This window comes from Rhamphochromis longiceps, linkage group LG20 (genome assembly GCF_057381845.1).
Source record: "Rhamphochromis longiceps isolate RC_006_pf linkage group LG20, R_longiceps_female_GT1.1, whole genome shotgun sequence".
Lineage (NCBI taxonomy): Eukaryota > Metazoa > Chordata > Actinopteri > Cichliformes > Cichlidae > Rhamphochromis > Rhamphochromis longiceps.
In genome coordinates this window covers 27577686-27599165 of record NC_140576.1, presented here as the reverse complement: position 1 = coordinate 27599165, position 21480 = coordinate 27577686, and the positions used below count along the sequence as shown (strand labels likewise).

The 21480-nt window shown below is 41.6% G+C and overlaps 1 protein-coding gene across 3 annotated transcripts in view; it reads left to right on the top strand.

Annotated features, from left to right (window-relative positions):
• nkain4 (sodium/potassium transporting ATPase interacting 4) overlaps positions 1–21480 on the top strand; it is a 55841-nt gene that overhangs the window by 9856 nt on the left and 24505 nt on the right. For 2 of the 3 annotated variants that reach the window (XM_085394943.1, XM_085394942.1), the window contains exons 2-4: positions 11640–11777; positions 12960–13040; positions 21045–21245. In XM_085394943.1, coding sequence (XP_085251069.1) covers positions 11640–11777; positions 12960–13040; positions 21045–21245 — 420 coding nt within the window. The remainder of the gene's footprint in view (positions 1–11639; positions 11778–12959; positions 13041–21044; positions 21246–21480) is intronic. The other variant, XM_085394944.1, reaches the window with a different exon arrangement.

Below are 21480 nucleotides of genomic sequence, written 5' to 3'. Positions count from 1 at the left end.
ATGAGGTCAGTGGACAGACAGGCTAAGAACTCTGAGTCTCAGCGTGAACGTATGCTATGAAGTAAGCTTGATTCACTTGAACTGATTAAGCTCAATTACCTGAGCTGGTTGTTGCCTCCAGTCCAGAAGATGTTTAAAACCTGATCCTAAAGCAAACACATGAGAGAGCGAGCACAACAACACAGGGCAGAATCCAAAAAGTTTAAAGTGGTTTGTCACAGTTCAGAGAGAGAGTTAGTTCAAAGCGCTGGCTTTTGTCACGTTTCTTTCAGGAGGGGCAGATTTACGTGCTCCCAGTAGCACTGACAGATTAGCATGTTATTAGTAGTAGGAACACTTACGGTTTTACATATTTCATCTTAAATAAGGTTGATTATTTTTTATATACTTGAAATAGCTTCTTCTTCTTCAAAAAAGAGATGCCCCGAGCACCTCTCTTCCCCTCTCTTTAAATCAAATCAAATCAAATCACTTTTTATTGTCACATCACATGTGCAGGCACACTGGCACAGCACATGCGAGTGAAATTCTTGTGTGCGAGCCCCACAAGCAACAGAGATGTGCAAACACAACAACACAAACGAGCAAAATACAAGAATGGCCAACCTGAAACTAATAAATATATGTACAATATATAATAGTGTATGCATTTCTGGATGTGTATACTAAATATTTTCCTACGTGTGTGTGTGTGTGTGTGTGTGTGTGTGTGTGTGTGTGTGTGTGTGTGTGTGTGTATACACATTTTTACAAATTAAATAGTAAAAAAATAAAATAAAATAATAATAATAATAATAATAATAATAATAATAAAATATATAAAATATACAGAGTTGAATATGTGCAAAACAAGTGGCATTTATATACAGTGTGGAGTGCATAATGTTGAAGTTCCAGTAGTGAAGCTGAGGTGTCTATGACGTGTTCAGCAGTCTGATGGCCTGATGGAAAAAGCTGTCTCTCAGTCTGCTGGTACGGGACCGGATGCTGCAGAACCTCCTTCCTGATGGAAGCAGTCTGAACAGTTTATGGCTGGGGTGACTGGAGTCCTTGATGATCCTCCCCGCTTTCCTCAGGCAGCGCTTCCTGTAGATGTCTTGGAGGGAGGGAAGCTCACCTCCAATTATCCGTTCAGAGCACCGCACTACTCGCTGGAGAGCTTTGCAGTTGTAGGCGGTGCTGTTGCCATACCAGGTGGTGATGCATCCAGTGAGGATGCTCTCAATGGCACAGTGATAGAAGGTCCTGAGGATGCGGGGGCTCATGCCGAATCTTTTCAGTCTCCTGAGAAAGAAGAGGCGCTGCTGGGCCTTCTTCACTGTTTTGTTTGTGTGTACTGACCACGTAAGATCCTCAGCCAGGTGTACGCCAAGGAACCGGAAGCTGCTCACTCTCTCCACAGCAGCGCCGTTGATGGTGATGGGGGTGTGTACTTCTCTGCACCTCCGGAAGTCCACTATCAACTCCTTTGTCTTTGCGACGTTGAGGGTGAGATGGTTGTCTTGACACCAGTGGGTCAGGGCGCTGACCTCCTCCCTGTAAGCCGTCTCATCACCGTTGGTGATAAGACCCACCACTGTAGTGTCGTCCGCAAACTTCACAATGATGTTGGAGCACTGCCACTTAAGCACTTAAGCAATTGATATTTAAAGGCACTAGCTTCTCTGTGTTTCATTGTGCAGGCCATATTTCAAACAGTGAAGAAGAAAGTGGCTTATGAAGGCACCCTACCTCTTAATCCCTGTCTCAGCTCTGCTAGACTAGGCACGACCAATGGCTATCTATCTGTCCAACTCTCCATGTGCCCAATCAAAGCCACACACACACACGCATACACACCACCACCACCACACACATACTGAGATTGGCACCATTAGTTACACTGCTACACAAGGACCAGGCAGCCACCAGAGTATAATAACTTTACCCAGGCAAGAGGTGAAAAATTGGATTGTAGAAAGTTTTTGAGAAGTACTTTAGTGCCTGCTGGGAGTCACAGAATAAAAGACAAGTCAGAGCAAAAAAAGAAAAGATATGACAGCCAGCCTCTGATTCATGGTTTGTCCCTGTTACTGTCCTGCTCCTTATTTAGTCTCAGAGTAAAGCATTTTAGTAGTTACCTCTAGTAACAGCAGTTTGGTCGCACTTCATTTAAGCACGGTGTCTTCTTGGAATCACTGAGGTTCATTTGCATATTGACACACAGACCCAAGATGATGTTCGTTTGACTCTAAACCTGGTCTGTTTCGTTTGTTATTCAGGACTGAGTGAACCTGTGAAAAACGTGTTTAAGGATTGTCCTAATCCACATGGAAAGGGTGATTTCAAATTCAAATTCAAATTCAAATTTTATTTGTCACGTACACAGTCATACACAGTACGATATGTAGTGAAATGCTTGGACAACTGCTCGTGACCTAAAGAAAACAAAAAAAGGAAAAGGCTATGAATAAGATAGGAAATAAATATGAAAAATTAAAAAGGGTAAATTTAACTAGGAAGGAATAAAATATAAATTAAGGTTAAAAATGAAATAACTGTACAACACAAATTAGAATGAAGGGTAAATTTAACTGGGAAGAATAAGATAAAATATATAAATTAAAGTTGAAAATAAAATAACTGTACAACAAAATACACAATACACAATATAGAACTATATAAGAATGTATGAAGAAATCTAAATATAAATAAATATATACACAATAACAGCAGCTGTACAAGTATTAACTGGAAATGAAGAATATAGTGACCAGTGTTGTGCAAAAACAATGTCCAGAAAGTCCAGTGTGTGTGTGTGTAAGAACTGTATGTGTGGGTCAGTACTGTGTGGTGGTGTGATTGAGAGACCGTATCGCCTGCGGGAAGAAGCTCCTCCTCAGTCTCTCTGTGTTGGTCTTCAGGGAGCGGAATCGCTTTCCTGACCTCAACAGAGAGAACAGTCTGTTGTTGGGATGGCTGAGGTCCTTCACGATCTTCCTGGCCTTGGTCCAGCACCGCCTGCTGTAGATTGAGTGCAGGTCAGGGAGCTCGGAGCGGATGGTGCGCTCAGCTGACCGCACAACCCTCTGTAGAGCTCGTCTGTCCTGCATGGTGCTGTTCCCGAACCAGGTTAAGATGTTTCCCGCCAGGATGCTCTCTATGGTGCACGAGTAAAAGTTCCTGAGCACCTTGGAGGGCAGTTGGAAGTCTCTCAAGCGTCTGAGGTGGTAGAGACGCTGTCGGGCCTTTTTCACCACGGTGTTGATGTGACAGGACCATGACAGGTCCTGCGTGATGTGAACTCCGAGGTATTTGAAGCTGTCCACTCTCTCCACTGGGCACTCGTTGATGACGGGGGTCTGGTAGTTCCTCTCCTGCTTAGTGCTGAAGTCCACTATCAGCTCCTTTGTCTTACTGACGTTTAGAAGGAGGTTGTTCCTCTGGCACCAGTTCTCCAGATTCCTAATCTCCTTCAGGTAGGCCGTCTCGTTGTTATCAGAGATCAGGCCCACCACGACGGTGTCGTCAGCAAACTTGATGATGGCGGTGGAGCTGGTAGTGGCCACACAGTCATATGTGTACAAAGAGTACAGCAGGGGGCTCAGAACACACCCCTGGGGGGCTCCAGTGCTGAGAGTGGTGGAGGCTGAGACATTTCCGCCCATCCTTACTGCCTGTGGACTGCCAGTTAGGAAGTTGGAGATCCACTGACACATAGATGAGCTGAGTCCCAGATGCTCCAGCTTGGTGGTGAGTGTGGAGGGAATTATGGTGTTAAATGCAGAGCTGTAGTCTATGAAGAGCATTTTAACATAATTCCCCCTTCTAGTGTCCAAGTGAGTGAGTGATGTGTGGAGGAGATGAGAGATGGCATCGTCTGTGGAACGATTTGGACGGTAAGCGAACTGTAGTGGGTCCAGTGTGTCTGGTAGTGAAGAAATGATGAAGTCTCTGACCAGGCGTTCAAAGCACTTCATCACTACTGAGGTGAGGGCTACAGGGCGATAGTCATTGAGAGAAGCAGGGTGGGGTGGGGATTTCCTGTTTCTCTGATCCACCTGTCTCTCAGTTCTTCCAGAAATTCACAAGAAAAAAAAAAAAAATACATGAAAATGACATTTCGGATAAAATGTGCAGCAGAAAAGTTTTCTAATTTGCTGTCTCGTCCAGACCCCTTAGACTAGTATCCCCTCAGGGGTATTTCAATACCCAAATTGGCAACCCCTTTAACGGGGCCATGCAGGAACTCATATTTCAGTTATTAGGTGTGGAAAAGTCAAAAAATTAGAAGAGACAAGCATGAATCTGGACTAGATTTTTTTAATAGTCTGCCATGCTTTGCGCTGACTTTGTCTCTATTCCCAGTAACTTCCAGCAGGCAGGATAGTGCCAGTTAGAGGGCAAGACACACGTGAAACATTAGTGCCTGTTTGAATATTACATACAAATTGGCCCTGTGAGTCTCATTTTATCTGGCTTGCTCTCACTGAGTCGTGTGTTTTTATGCAAGTAAAATCAACCATTAAAGCCAATGAGATAAGAAAACGGGAGATGGCCGAATAAGTAGGAGTTGTCTTTAATTTACCCCTCATATCTCTTGGCTCGCCTCAGTGTTGTCCTTCAGCCTGACAGTGTGAGTCAGAGTTATACGCTTGAACACAGAGGAGTCTGACTCATGCAGCCTAAAGTCATAAAGAATGGACACACGTACACGCACACACACACCTATCCTGATGACACATCTAGTAACATGTTATTAGAGGACATTTCACTGAGGACAAACAGAAAGAGAAACACTGATGTGATCTCTGGTATCTGCAGGCTAAGGTGGGAAGCTGTGGAAATGAGAGGGTCAGCAGTCACCTCTATCTTCTAGCTCGGGGTGGAAATCACACCTAACACCTCACCAGAAATCTGCCCTACTTTCTGGATATCTCGAACTCACGGCAACACGGTTTGAGTTAATAATCATAAACAACTGCCAAGACGGCGCGACACATGTTTCGGTCTCTGTCTGAAACCCCGGTTGGATGCGCAGTCAAAGCACGCTGCCTTTCATTCATTTCAGCCACTTATCTTGAGCACACATACGCGTCTTAATTAGCTCTCAAACGATGCAGATCAAACGTTTTTTTCTCCCTCAGACAGGTTCACTCTGATCCCCCACATCACTCTTATGTGTGGCTTGCTTCCTTCTTTCCTTCTGTTGTGGCACATTTAAAAGGTGGCGGTGATTGAAATGTCTTTTGGATTTGATATTCACTAGTTTCATATGGGAGAAAATGGGGTCTATAATGTCGGGCTGTGTTCTTTATTGCTCTGTTTGTGTTTGCTCATGTATGCAGACCTCTAGAGACTGAGTATATTTACCAGCTAAGTGAGAGAAGCAGCAGCACTGAGGTCTGTGTTCCTAATTTGGTATTGCATGGCCATGTAATTGACAGCTTTAAATAGATATTAAAAAGCAGAGAAGAGAGAGAACTCAGAATGGACAGTAGTAGAAGTGTGAGGAGTGCTTGTTGCATCCTGCTGCCGTACCCATCCCATAATTGGCAGTTATTTATAGTGGGAGGAGTGGTATGTGTGGCCAACATGCTTCTCCACATATACACACCCAAAACCAAAATGCACACTAAGAGTTTCCGTCACCCAAGAGGGAGTCATTTGTGCTTGCGAGAGGTCAGTGGGAGGCTTTTACGGGCCGTTATGTAGCCGGCTCAATATTCCTGGAAGAGCATTGGTATCTTTTGATCAAATTCCACCCCACTCTCCAGTAACCCACTCCCTTTGAATTGTGGGCTAATTGTGCTATATAGCTTTTGTGTAAGTGTGTGTGTGTTTGGGGGTGGGCAAAGGCCTTTCTATCCTTGATTGATTGTTGTCATCTTGGTGTATTATTGAGTTAGCAGCTTGCGTGATAGGGCAACTGCAGCTTCTCAGAGGAGAGGACACATACCAACGCGCACACACCCACACATGCCTCATGCCTATATGATCTTTAATTCAATGACTGGTGGAAATAATTCAGGGAAAAGGTCTATGGCTGTGTGTAATAAATACATCATTGGATCTGAATTATGTTTGTTGGATGGATGGTTTTTATGCTTATTAACTAGACTTCTGTCCCAAGCCGCGACAGCAGTCCATGTCAGATAACATATGTGCTGAGGACAGTGTGTGTGTGTGTGTGTGTGTGTGTGTGTGTATTTTTACATTAGTAAGCAATATTAAAAAAAAAAAATCAGTGTCAGGATAAGAATTATTAGGAAACAGTTTAGCATTTTGGCTGGCGCCACATTGCAAAATGGATGTCACGGACAACAGATGGCCATGCGGTAAAGCACACTCTGCTTTCTTGTCTATTTCACTCTAAATGAAACTGTATTTTACATCATGAACATCACATTGCGCTAAATAAGGCAAGAGACTGAAAGCTTTAATGCGTGTTTACTGAGGTTATAAATTACATCAGCAGTGAGGTATTTTTTCCATGGACTTCTATATAATCAGACTTCCTTCTGAATCCAAAGGAGTTGACCTCTGTTACTCATTAGAAAAAAATGCAGCGTTAAGGCAATTTCTGTTTGGTGCTGCTTCTGAAACCCAAATGTAACATCCATCTTCTATACGTAAAAGATAAGTACACCAGTTCAGTTCTAAGGTTTTAGTATTAGGACACAATAAAAAAAAATCAACCGGTCTTAAAATCAGGTAAATACAGCGTCAGATGAACAATAAAACCTGACAAACAATTTAACAAAACCTAAACCACAACGCAGAAGCAGTGGGTGAAAAACTTCTCGCTGATTCCTGAGGAATTAAGAGGGTAAGTAGCAGCCAGATGCTGCTATTTAAATGCACTTGATTCAGTGATCATCAGCAAGCCCGAGCGTCTCTATAGAAGCAGAAGTTTTGAGATTTTGCTTGTTTGGAGCATTCGACTGTCTGTTAACATGATACCAAGGAGAAAAGACATCAGTAATGATCTTAGAGATGCAATTGCTGCTGCCCGTCAATCTAGGAAGCGTTAACAGGCCATTTCCAGACAATTTCAAGTCCATCATTTTACAGAGAGAAAGGAGTGTGTATGTCAGCAAATTCACCCAAAGATCAGAGTGTGCAACACTGCACGCTGTGCGACCCAACAGCAACAATTCTGACTCTACAGACCTCAGTTAGCATGTGAAATGTTGACGGTTATGACAGTATAATTAGAAAAATACTGACCAAATATGCTTTGTTTAGAAGGAGAAAGCCTCTTGTCTCTAAAAAGAATATGGCTTAGGTTTACAAAGTTTAATGTGAACAAACAACAAAACATTTGAAACAATGTCCTTTGGATAGTCAAAACCAAAGTGGAGATGTTTGCCATAATACGCATCACCACATCTGGAAAAGCAAACAGCACATCAGGATTCAGGCTTGTTTGGCAGCCACAGTCATTGAGTTGATCATGAACTCTTCTGTTTACCATTTGTTTGACAGCTAAAGCAGCAGGATAATTATGCAAACCAAAGGGTTTGCAAATCTACAACAGACTGGCTGTAAAAGAAAAGATTTAAGGTGTTGCAATGGCCACATTCAAAGTCCAGACCTCAACTTGACTGAAGTGCTGTAGGAGCTTAAGAGAGCTGTGCAGAAATAAATGCCTGCAAACCTGAACTGAAGCCACGTTTTAAAGAATTGTGGGCCAATATTCATCCACAGCGACGTGAGAGACTGATAAAGTCATACAGGAACAGCAGCTTATTGCTACTAAAGGTGGTTCGCCAAGCTGCTGAATCATAGGGTGTACTTTTTCCTCACTGCTTCTGCATTTTGCGTAGCTTAAAAAATGACACACAGCCATTTATCATGTGTTGTTGTTCATCTTATGTCTAATTTAAACCTGGTTTTGTTGTGTTTTTATTTTACGTTGTTATGCATAAAACCTTAGAACTGAAAGATGGTAGACTTGACTGCAGTCTGTGTTCTCTAAACCGACAGACACGCTAAGTTTTAATGAAGAAAATATCTAAAATTACCTCGTGACTTTTCCTCATTCTTTTAGCCTTTTCAGAAATTGTGCCAAGCACACGCAGATAAGACCCCGGGGCTATTTTCACTTATCTAGCCAAAGAGAATAAAAGCTGGTTAATAGAATTTGATCTCTTTTTTTTTTCTTCCACCAGGATTAGCGCACAACATTTTGGGGGAGCTGTATCATCTGTTCTTCCCGTTATTTCTTTTCTTCTCCACCCCACCCACATTTCACTCCCCCACTTAGATAATTATTTTGAGATCAAGGGTGCTCGGGGAGTTCGGAGTAACATATAACTAGATGAAAAATATGAGAAGTCAATTTGTTCTTATTTCAGATTTTCTTGCAACAGTAATAAAGCTCAGTTTTAACCTCAGGGAGAATCCTGGCAAAAAAAATATAGCGCAAGTAACCGAGAGCAGAACAAATATAAAGTGAATACTGGATAAACAGACCAAAGCAAAAAGTTTTGCAATCTTAACTTCCTCTCAACTGAAAGGACAAGAGAAATGGGAGAAAAAAGAAAAAAAAACGTATAACAAAATGTCAGGCTTTCCCTGTGGAGCTGAGGAAGGCTGACAGGGAGATGGGATATACCTCACACCACCATACAATGGGCTAATATACAGGGTATCATTAGGCAGGAAAGGAGTGCAAGATACTTCAAAGTGCAGCTCCTTCAATACTCCTGCATGTGATTGGCTGCAGGACTTTGTGTTCATCGGCCTGGAGCACAAGCCTGGATAACTAGAGCTGATATCCATCCTGCCACATGAGAAGTACAGCGCATTAATTCATTTAACCATTACACAATCAATTATGGATTTAAAAAAGCTGCTTTTTAGAAAGTCATCTGTATCAACTTCAAGAGCCTGTTTTAAAAAGCTCCTTTAAAACCACAAACAGTACATGTTTGCTTGTCTTCCATTAAGTTTATTATTAAAATTTAAAATTTATTATTGATCGGCCTGAGGTATCGCATTAAAATCATTGATCAGGCTTAAAACTGGGTCTCTTTCATGTTTGATTGTAGCCAGTGTGATGCAGGAGTAGCACTTGATTCTTATTAACCTTCTCTTATGTCTTCACAAAATAGGGAGGGATTAATTCAGATATTTATCCAGACGTGCATCTAAAAGTCATAGCTGAATTATAACTCCAATAATGGGGTCTGGGTCAAGCCGGCAAACACTTCAAACAAATTAACTGCAGCCTATAGCTGCATCTAATTTTTGCTGAAGTCCTCATGCATCAGTTTTATTTAGCTCTCTAACCGTGACCCAGAGCTGGCCAGAAGATCTATGACTCCTGATTTTATTCATTCCCTCCAGGCTTTCTCAATTCTGGGGATAGACAGAAGTTATCAGGAGAGTTGGGGGGGCTCAGTCGTCTTGCATTAGCATATGTTGTTTGTGATTTTTTTTTCCCCCTTTATCCTTTCCCATCTCTCTGAGTTTATACCATGTATTTCAAATTCAAATTCAAATTTTATTTGTCACACACACACAACCATAAGCAGTATGACATGGGGGTGAAATGCTTGTAGCTGTACAATGCCCGACCATTAAATGACAGAAAAAAAGTTTTACAATATTTACAATTTACAGTTTACTACAGAATTTACAAATTAACTTAGGAATTTACAGTAAAGAATGTGCAAATAGCAGAAGAGATTATAAAGATTATAAAGATTATAAATTATAGGAATTATAGGATTATAGGAAATGTGTGGTGGTGCGTGTGGTGACGTGTGTGAGAGTCCAGTCTTATAGTGACGTGTGTGGGAGAGTCCAGTCCTACACCTGGTTCAGGGCCCGAATAGCCTGGGGGAAGAAGCTCCTCCTCATTCTCTCTGTTTTGGCCTTAAGGGAGCGGAAGCGCTTCCCAGACCTCAACAGTGAGAAGAGTCCATTGTTGGGATGGGAGAGGTCCATCATAATCTTCCTAGCTTTGGACTTACACCGCTTGGTGTAGATGGACAGCAGGTCAGGGAGCTCTGATTGAATAATGCGTTCGGCTGAGCGCACCACTCTTTGCAGATCTCGTCTGTCTTGCTTGGTGCTGTTCCCAAACCAGGTGCAGATGTTTGCTGTCAGGACGCTCTCGATGGTGCAGGAGTAGAAGTTCTTGAGCACCTTCAGTGGCAGATGGAAGTCTCTAAGTCTTCTGAGGAAGAAGACTTAGAGACTTAGACCCCAGCATTTGCCCGATCTGTCTCAGTTTTCCAGCCATCTTTTCTTGTCTGTTGTCTTATTTTCATGTGCATGAAAAGTGCAGTTCGTGGGGATGTTCGTTGACTTTGGCATGGTAAGGCTTGATGCAGTTCACTCACCTCTCCCTTTTGTCACTTCACACCCTGCCTGTGGACTTATTCCCCTCGTTCATTTTTAATTATCACTCAGTGATTGATCTTCTCCCTCCCCTCCCTGTCACAATGTCTCATTGAGTTTCTAGTAACATTTCCATTACATCAAGGAGCGCAGCCACCGTGGTGTATGGAGTGTGGTGTGTGTGTGTGCTTGATGGGTTCTTCCTATCTTTGAGGCAGCAACAAGATTTCTCCCTCTCTCATCCATCTTCAAGCGCTTGGCTGTAAATGACATGTCAGCACCCAACGAAACACATCATTGGTTGAGACACACACACACACACACACACACACACACACACACACACACACACACACACACACACACACATTGGGAATGGAGTGGAATTGGATTGGCAATGGAATTTTAATTAAGCGGTTTGCACCCTCTCCCTGTATTTTCCAGCAAATGGCATGCTAATTGCGTTGATGCAAATAGGGCCTGCTACTCTTGAAAGTTCAGCTTGCTTTGTTTTGTGGTTTTTTTTTTTTTTTTCATGTCACAAAATACTGCACAGAAAGATTGGAGCTACAAAGAAAGGTGAAAGAGACTGATGTCCTCTTCAAACAAAAAAGAAGAAATAAAGCAAAAACCAAAGACATCATACTAGAACAAATCTTTATTTAAACGTAACTAGCCTTAAAACATTATTGATGCAGGACTAAGAATGATTACTGTACTGGGAAAACTGTGGAATTTCTCTTCTTTTTTTAAAAATTGTAGATGGTTTTACTTTTCTTGTGCATGTGAATATTCGTTGTTGTTTGTAAGCACATACCGTAAGCTCACTGCAGTGGTATTATTAAGGAAGGCCCACACCTCCCATAAAGATCCCAGAGCATTCTCTTTCCTGGCAGGCATTGGCAGAAAGGTTGGAAATAGTGATCTAGTCCATGGCTCAGCAGGGGCTGAATCAATAAATCTGTCATTGTTTATTTTATAAAACTTCTGCCCCCCCACCACCACCACCCCACCCTGGGTGCTTCCATCGTTTGAGGCTAAACTCTCAAGCTGTTCATGTCAAGTGGCTCAGTGTCTCCTTTGAGGGAGACACATGTTGTCTTCAATAAACCAAGAGCAGCACAGGCTTGTAGTGTTTATCTTGATTCTTTATTATTATTAATTATTGCCCGTTGGTGTTTTCCAGATTTAAGTAATCAGGTTTCATTTCTTGCAGTTCCCTGCAGCCTCGAGAAAGACGGTTTTCTTCCATTGCATGTTAACCTGACTTTCTTCTTCTTCTTCTTCTTCTTCTTCTCACCCTTTAGGTGTTGGCTTTAGAAAGACAGGTCTTTGACTTCCTTGGTTACCAGTGGGCCCCCATCCTCGCCAACTTCTTCCACATCATCATCGTTATCCTCGGCCTCTTTGGCACTATCCAGTACCGGCCACGCTACATTGTAGTGGTGAGTGCACATAAATAAATCACATTTGTCTTGCAGTTCAGTTGAAACTCTGTACAGTCTCTCACATAATCCTATTTTTTGTGGGGGTTTTGCATCACTTTGCGTCTGCTCTCTGTCTGTGCATGTACCATACCTCGGACATGTTGTTGCTTTTCAGTTGTGCTGCACTCTTTTGTGCATTGTGCGACACCCTTAAATCACTCTAATCCCTTGGTAATTAGGCCTAATTAAAGGGGGTGGGATCTTGAGGGGGTGGTGGGCCACTAAGGAGCTCATCAGATTTATACACGGCTTCAAGTTTGGGGACAGAGAAGGTCGTTCTTTAAAGCGCAGTGGAATGCATATGCAGCTTGTTCATTACTTTGCCAGAAAGCACCACTACAAGGCTTTATAAATGCACTTTTACGCACGTCGGTTTTTATTTGACAACGTAACGTTCATCTAAGGCATTAAAAGCCTGTTCTGAGCAGCATTAGTGGAAGCACAGATGGCGATGTTAATGACAGGAAAAGACTGGAGTAGTGTGCAACAGATACAGAGAACAGAATAAATAAAGAGAGGCAGGGGAGGATAGATTGAAGCCACGCAGGATAAAATGAAGACACAGAGGAAGCAGGAATTGAAGGGAGGGGAGGAAGGAGGAAAAGTTTCAGCCATTGTCTATTGTCAGATGGAAAATGGAAGAGTGCAAGCTAAGGGGTTCCAAGATCTAACACGAACATTTTTACAGGGGCGCTGATTTGCCCTTTACTCTTTCGCTGACATTTTAAACACACAGTTCATCATGAGTCAGAGGATTTGACAATCTTCACTGTGATGAGTCTGTCAGTGAATACCGCTCAGTAGCACTCTATAGCTGTCAACAGTTGGCTGTCTAAGCGTACAATTTTAGAAGTGGTTTAGTTTTGAGCTTCACTCAGCTCTTAAAAACCTGCAGCCCCCTTAGGGCTCAGATAGACTTGCTGAACTTACTGGCATCATGAAGAAAAAAAAGAGGTCTTCCATATAAATTTGTGTGTGTATAGTGTCTGCATGTGTATAGAGCTATGTAGGTTTGAAAGCCCAGTGGCCACAACCTTTTCTTTGTTTACTACCTTATTCATCCAGCCTGTCATTTATTTTGAAACTGTCATATTGTCTTCAATTTTCCCTGCAGCTAAACAGTTTTTTATTCCCCTCCAGTACACGGTATGGGCCGCGATCTGGGTAGCCTGGAACGTCTTCATCATCTGTTTTTACCTGGAAGTAGGAGGCCTGTCCAAGGTGAGAATGTCAAAATTCCAGCCTAGCTGTTTTCTCAGGATCTTCCTTCATGTGTCTTCGTCCCATTGAAGCGTTACTGTTTGTGCCTGAGATAAATGTTTGTTATGTATGTGCACATGCAGGTGGATGGAAACATTCCCACTTTTTTTAATTAATTATTAAAAAATGTGACTTGTAAGATGTACCCCTAATACTTTCTGAGTACTAAATAAAAGCGTAACATAGTAGCCAAACCTGGTCAGTGAGCCAGCTAGCAACGAAATTATGAGAGAGAAAGGGCCGGGAATATACATTCAAAATGCGAGTGATGGTGTTGTTTGAAATCCATTGTAGCACTGATGATAAACCAAAAATAAAAATCACAAGTTAACTTGCCAGATATATTTATATAACTGACCCATAGAATATGGGTAAAACGCCCATGCGCAGTGCCTTTGTTTTCATATGCACATGGCGGAAAAAAAGCATGGCGGCAACAGAGAATGTGAAGGGCAAAAGCGGATCGTTGAATGAAACAGATGAACCACAATTGGTTTGTAAAAATGGTGCCAACTTCAGTAGTGTGGAACTGGTTTCGTTTTCATCCGTCAGATACCCACCAAAGCACAGTTTTTGGTAGAACATGCAAGCGGGCCGAAAAACCTGGGGCTGCACAGCGTCAACGCATTAGCACCGTCCAGTAGGGCTGTTCGATATAACGATATATATCGGATGACGATATAAAAACGTCTATCGTTTCATTTTACGCTATCGTTTGTTTCGTGGTGTCGCAAAATAAACTGTTTACGGCAATATTTTTTCATCGTTTTGATGGCCACTGTAGTGGCTATATTAATTTCTTAAAGTTCTCTCTTTCTCTTATATTTAATATAACCACACTACAGACGGACAAGCGCCTGTTTTTATGTGTTGTCGTTAGCAACAACAACGGTAACACCATTGCGTGTCCGCTTGTTTATGTTCCACATAAACCTTTCACAATAAAGCTCAAGATCCTGTTGAGACTTTTCAAAATAAACTAAATCACATGAAAGAGCAGATTATTTACGGATGAGAAGTAAAAAAGAGCCGCCAGGTGCTAAAAAATAAACCTTCGACTCAAACGTTAGAACAGGCTTTTCCCCGCAGCACGCCGTGTAATAAATACTCACAAAGAAAACGGCGGCCGCTACAACTTAAGTCTAGAAATGTATAGTTTCATGCATCTGTTAAAACACTCGACTCCAGCTACATGACGCGCAGCTGGAAACACTTCTCGCAAGTCGAGCTGCCCGAGATTCACAGAATTTACAGAAAATGTTACAATTTTGTGATTTATATCGTTATCGGACGATAGAATTCTTATATCGGGATATGAGATTTTGGTCATATCGCACAGCCCTACCATCCAGCCCCACGCACGGGCCGATCCGCGTTAACTGGCTAACGGAGATTTGCTGCGTTAACGCGCTTATGGCGTTAACGTCATTTTAATGAGATTAACGCTGACAGAACTAGTTTTAATACGACTTTGCTAAGCTACGAAGCTGCAACTCTTGATGGATTGTTGGAGCATTACGGCTACCGTAGTCAGGAGCCTGGTGGATTAATACGTACTGTGCTTCAACATAATATTACCGTATTGTGTGTGTTTAACCTCCGTTAAGTTTTGTGGATATTATACATGGTTATGCAGAGGGTATGTCGGCCAATTTCCACTGGAAATGCCTTTTGGTTAAACTGTCAGCAAGGAATTTGCTTTTGCACTGTTAAATTTTTATATAGCTTTAATGCACATAAAAAACAGCTGCTTGTTTAAGTGAAAATACAAGAGTTTCTGCACAATGAGCTATAATGTGTACATATGCCTCACTTTAGTTATGTTACCAGATGCAGACCTGGACGTCTTGAATCCTTGCTTTCTTTCCTTTGCTTTTGTTTAAGGCCATTAAAATTTTTTGCATTTCTTTTTTGTTGACGCTTTTGTTCTGCAGGTGTTCAGTTTGAGTTGTTCAGTCTGGTACAATCTGTGTTGATATGATGAGCAGAGAGTGGGTTAAATCCTGTAAGGGTAACTGTCAGGTTCTGGTAGGTGTGTTCTCTAACCATGTTGGAAGGCATTTGTTTTCAAAAACCACACTTAGATAAGGTTTAAAATCTTATTTTTGTTATTCCACTCGAGGACAGAGGGTGAAATCTCTGTGAAAGGCTAGCTAATTAAATTTTTAGTGTTTTCAAATTTGAGGTTTGATTACAAATTCCAAAAGAGAAAGGGTGCAGTTGTCCTGAGAGCCAGGACAGATGAAGGCAAAGATGGTTCTCTGGAAAAGAAGCCACAAAAAAAGCCTCAAGTAATAGTTTTCCTGAAAATGATTCAGCTTCCTTTTGACCTTGTGCCAGTGCTGTTGCTTTATTGCACCATGCAGGCTGCACCTATAAGAATTGTTGCCATGTAATATAAAAGCATAATTAAGGCTTCTTGAGCTTTATCGGCACTGAACACATATTTCAGCTTTAATTAGATATGATGCATTGCCGCCAGGTCTTTTCTGCCTGAACAAGCCCGAAGGCCTTGGTGAGAATAACAGTGAAGGCAGAGTAAACACAATTACTTGCAGTGTATAATGAATGTGTGACACAGCCATCTATGAATCCACTCTCTGAACAAATCACTCCCTTGAGGATTCTGTACAATATTCACCCACAACAGCAACACCCCCAGCATGTGTGTGCGCATGTATGTGTGTGTTTTCTTATATTTGGCTGGTGCGTTTCTGTCGACCTGTGGGTTACCCTGCTGTGTTTCAAGTGGAAGCTTAAATGTAATAGGTAAATAATCAGGAACAATCCCTCCCAAAGCAGTGTGAAACCCACACACATGCATACTTTTGAGTTCTCTGTGGCTGGATCCCCTGTGGTTCCTCAGCACAGATCAAATTGGTATTCAACCAGACAAAGGCAAGTGTTTGGGTTGTCACCTTCACTCTACCCCCCTCCTCTTTCCCTCTTTCTCCAAGTGTTTTCACTTTGTTCATTGTGCCTTTGAGAGATATATATAGATATCTATATATAGATATACATACATACATACATACATACATACATACATACATACATACATACATACATACATACATATATATAAAAAATATTTTTTTTATTTATTCTAAACTTATAAAGCCTAGAAAATGCAGCTCCTCTCCACTCCACTTCACTTCACTAATGGGTAGCTTGTCCAGTTGCAGGCTTGACCGTTGAGAATAATGAATTCTTGTCGGCAGTGTTCATCTGACACCTGCTCAGACAGCCAAAATGAGTTTCAGAAACACCTTCCCAGGCAGGCTCTGGCGGCTTTGTCATTGTGTGATAGTCCTTGGCTCCATCAATTGTGTCTGTCTCTCACTGCGAATGTCTTTGTGCGTCCGCTGGGTGTGCGTGTGGCGGTTGTGATTTTTTTGCATGGTTCCTGCTAGAATAATGAGGCTTGTAGGGGACAGCTGCTCGGGGCTGAGGCTGGGCATTAACCCGACAGATGGAGCCGGCCTGGGCTCCAAGCTCTGCATATGGTGGCCAGGAGAAAGGCTGGCTAATGGAGCACACACACGCACACAACCATATCCCATGCACACATGCATGGCCAAACTTGACACACAGGACCCTAACACATTTTATCATAAAACAGCGTCAGCTAATTTTATCTGGCTTGCTCTGAGTGATGTTGACAGAACTTTACTGGAGGGTGTGCATGTGTTTGTGTGAGTGGTGTGTGCTAGCCAGACCCTCAAAGTGAGGGGGCAGGTTGTCAGAGTCATATGCCACATGCTCTGTCACCTCCTATTGATCCCTTATCCCCTCCCCCATGGTACAGCACAGACTGACAGACAGACCCCTGCTACTCTGCACGCACCTCTGTTTTAAAGAGTCCCTGGTCATTCACAGTCTTAATTCTCTCTCATGCTTTGCACACGAGACACTGGTTCACAGAAAATTGACATTTTACCCTTTTTTTCTGAATTTTTTTCAGAGGGGTTGTACATAAAAATGGCAGTGTCCAAATTAGTTGGACCACACATTAAAAAGACTTCAGCCAGCCAGATGTCTAGTACAAAATCTGTGTAATGTTCAATTTAACTCATAAAGGAAACATTTTGTCCTGACTCATTCCTGGCAGCTTCTCGCCTAAATCAAACCTGTAGATTTAACGCAGCTCAGATAGTGTCCAAACCTGCAGACACTGTCTGAAATTGACATGTGACTAATATTGCCTAATACTTACAGTAAATACTTTCCTAATCTTAGTTTTATCTGGTCTGAAAGTCAAAGGACAATTATTTATTCTTCCTGTAAGAATAAAAGTGCTGCACAGTAGAGAAATCTGAAAACTCTACTTTTGTGTTTATCATAAATATGCCTACCTCTGTGATCGCTTAATTTATTTTGACGAAAGCAGCTGATCACAAATTACAGTTTTTGAGCTTTTGTGATGTTCAGTCTGTTGTCCGTTCTTCTGCAATTCACAAAAATCCCTGCTCCTCCTACAGCATTGGACAGATGTTAGTCAAATGGGATTAAGTTCTCCTTTATGTGACTGTGTGTGAGCTCCCTCGACTTCCCATTAGTTTTGGTTTTTTTAAATCAATTTTTAGTGTTTTTTTTCTCCTCTATTTTCTTATCTTAAAACAATAACTCGGACAAATTTTCATACCGATCCACCTTAGTGTGAACGGAGCGTGAAACTTTACCCTCTGCCTCTCTCTGTCACTCATCCCCAGCACACACTGTGTCTGCTGACTGTGTTTTAGAGATGATAGAAGACCACCGCGAGCACTTTCTTTCCAGCTCATGAATCAATATGCGGCTCACGGTGTGTGCTCACGGTTGTGAAATTTAAGTAAATTCGAGACTAATCAGAACTAGAAGAATCTAAAGCATCTAAGCAGGTTTATTTCCCCAATGCGATCACTCAAGCATAGTTTCTAATCTTTTTATTTCACAAACGACAAATTAAATAAGAGCCTAATCATTTCGACGTTTAGCCTCATAGACTGCCTCGTGTTCCTAGTATTCCTCTAACAGAGCTGTCTCTAAATCTCTATTGACTTTTGTTAGAGAAAATAGTTTGAGTAACATCAGTAGACTAATCTTAAATCTATGATATGGGGGGATTGATTTCTGCTTTGGGGTGCTGGAAGCATAACAATAACACTCCTGACAGTAAGTTGCCCAAAGCCTCTTCAGTATCGACTGCTGACGTAATGCAGTTGTGAGCATGGCTACAGCTGGGATAGGGATGGTTCCCTTCGCTTGCAGGATCCATCAGTGGCATCTGTCAAGTCATTAGTCCTCACAATCCTATCTATTGACCTTCAGCTGTCCTTGTTTTTGTGACTGTTGAGAAAATGACAGAATGATGGCAAAATAAAATAAGAAACTGAGGGGGATGATAGGTAATCTACAAGAAGAAAGAGTGATAATATCAGCATCATGATTAATATTTTTCTGACTCCTTGAAGACTTTGCTACTGACTGCACAGATGGATTGGTGTTTATGTGGCACTTTTCTGGTGTTATTGACCACTCAACGTGCTCTAACACTGCGAGCCACATTCACACACTTTTTTTTTTTGTGCTTTCTTCTATGCACGCAAATGCCTGTCTTAGGTGCACATTTAGATTTGATGTCTTGGCATGTGGACTACAGCTTCTGGGGACTGGAACCCCTAAACATCTGAATCCTGAGCCGGAAGATCGGTGTTCCTGAGCCAGTTCTGCCCCTGCTCTTATAATCTGGTTATATTATGATGTATGTGTTGTTGATGTGTCCATGTATGTGCCAGTGGGGGTTGATAGGAATCAGATGTTTCCTGACAGCACTTGGCAACGTTAATAATGCATGTCTTGTCACTGAGGGGCAGATGCAAGGTTAGATTGCTGTATCGGGGTATTGATTTGTGTGTGTGTTTGGTTGTGTGTGTGTCCATGAGCTCATATGGTTGTGTAAAAATTGAGCAACACCGTGCAGACTTCTATGCATAAAAAAGTTTTCTCCAAAAGCTGCAGTATTGCTGTAGTATGGCTTAAGAATTTATAAACCTCACATAAACAGCAGATCTCCTGGCTGAGACTTATGCACATATTAATAATATTTAGTTCAGCCAAATTCTGAAATATTATTTGTCTAGTCCGGCAGTTGTTTTTGATTTTACTCGATTAAATGTAGGATATAAGCCTCTGAAGATTTCTCTGTTCAACCCAAGACAATTGAGGTCCAGAGAGAGGAGTGCATTTTTAAGATGTCAACAGAAAGATGGCATTAATATTATCATTTATGCTGTTTTTTTTTTCTTTTTCAGAAAGTAGTTCCATAAAAAGGGACTGAGATGTTTCCAAGTTATCCTGAGAAACAAGCAGCTTCTGGAAAGGCACATAGATGATTTGAAATTATGACATTTTTAATGTTTTTAAACTATAAATGCTATTTTATTTACGTCAAATATAGTGATGGAAGCAGACATTTGAAAAAATAATGCAAACAATAACTGTTTACATGGAGAGATCGCACTTTTTCTAAGTGGTAGAATGTGTTTTTTGGTATGACAAGTTCAGTCCACTCAGTATATAATGCCATGAAAATGTGCTCATACTAAATACCTGACATACATGTGATGTACGGTCACTTATTGTATTAGATGAATGTGTTCATCTGTGTGCAGACATGGTCACGACAACCTCCTGAAGTTCAAATCCAAGTATGAAAGAAAGGTGATTTAAGTGACATGTGACACACAGTGACACGGTTGTTGGTGCCAGACGAGCTGGTGTGAGTATTTCAGAAACTGCTGATGTACTGGGAAGAGAAATTATCTAGTGAATGGTAGTTCTTTGGGAGGTTGTTCTTAGTTAAGGACAGAGATTAGAGGAGAATGACTAGACTGCTTGTTTTCACAATTTGACATAAAAAAAATGAAATCCATTCTGGATTGTATCAAAGTTTAAGAGTAGTGGTGATGTAATGGTGTGGGGGATATTTTTTGGCACACTTGGACCCCTTAATACTAACTGAACATCATGTAAATGCAACAGCCTATCTGAGTCTTGTTGCTGGCCATGTCCATTCCATTTAAGACAACAATATACCCATCTTCTTATGGCTACTTCCAGCAGGATAACACGCCATGTCACAAACTCAAAACACACACACTGGTCCAATGTACTCAAATGGCCTCCACAGTTACAAGATCTCAATCCAATAGCTTTGGGGTGTGGTGGGATGGGAGATTTGCATCAGATCTGCAGCAACTGTGTAATGCATCAATATAAACCAAAATCTTTGAGGAATGTTTCCAGCACCTTGTTGAATCTATGCTACAAAGACTTAAAGCAGATCTGAAAGCATCAGTTGGTCTAAACTGGTACTAGCAGGGTGTACCTAATAAAGTGGTTGATGAGTGTACCTTCGCAATCCCTTCAATGCTACAGCGAGGTCAAAATTTAAGAATTTTTGCACTAAAACGTTAGTGTTGAGTTATTTGGTGGATTGCCTTCAAATGAACCAGATGCTCTGCAGCTGGATGAAGTGTAATAATTGTCACCACTATGTTTGCCTGAAGGGTTTTTTAAACCACATTTTCCTGGTTGTGATTTTCTATTAGTCAAAGCTGCACTGGCATAACGTTGACATGCTAGCACACTAAGGAAAGACGGTGAACATGTTGTTATATTGTGTTTTGAGAACCAGCTCAATGCAGCGCTAACATAAGTAAGGCTTTGGAGAGTCATTAGCAGTCTAAAGATGCTTGTCTGTAATTTTATGAACCAACCCTTTCAGCAAAGGATTACAATCATAAAAAGTCTTCCAACAGCTTCTGTAAGTTTCCAAAGTTAAGCTCCCTGCCTTTTGAGCATCGGTGCTTTGGTTGCTTTGAAAGCCAGCCTTGGTTTCCTTATAAAAAATACATGAATGTGCTTAATAACTAAAGAATACAGTCCTAGCAAAGAAGTTAATGTTTTTCCTTCTCCTTCCAGGACAGTGACCTGCTAACATTTAACATCTCAGCTCATCATTCCTGGTGGAGTGAACATGGCCCCGGCTGTGTGCGGAGAGAGATGCCACAGGCTCCTGGGGTCCATACCACGGAGAGCCACTCCTACATCACTGTCATGGGCTGCTTCGTGGACTATCAGTACATTGAGGTCATGCACAGTGGGGCACAGATTCTTGTTGCTGTGAGTACAAGTTAACAATACCCGCTGACATTATGCACATTAAAATACCGTTCATACGCTGAGTCTAGATGGCCAGGACTTCATTGTATCACAGTAAGTTGGATATCTGTGAGTTAAATGTGAACAGAATAGAAAGGAAGGTGATGTTTTTGTCTTACTTTAAGCTTAAGTTATTTTGTCCGGGACAGCTTCCTCTGCCCTGGTCTCCAAATGAAAAATTGCTCAGTTGTTTTGT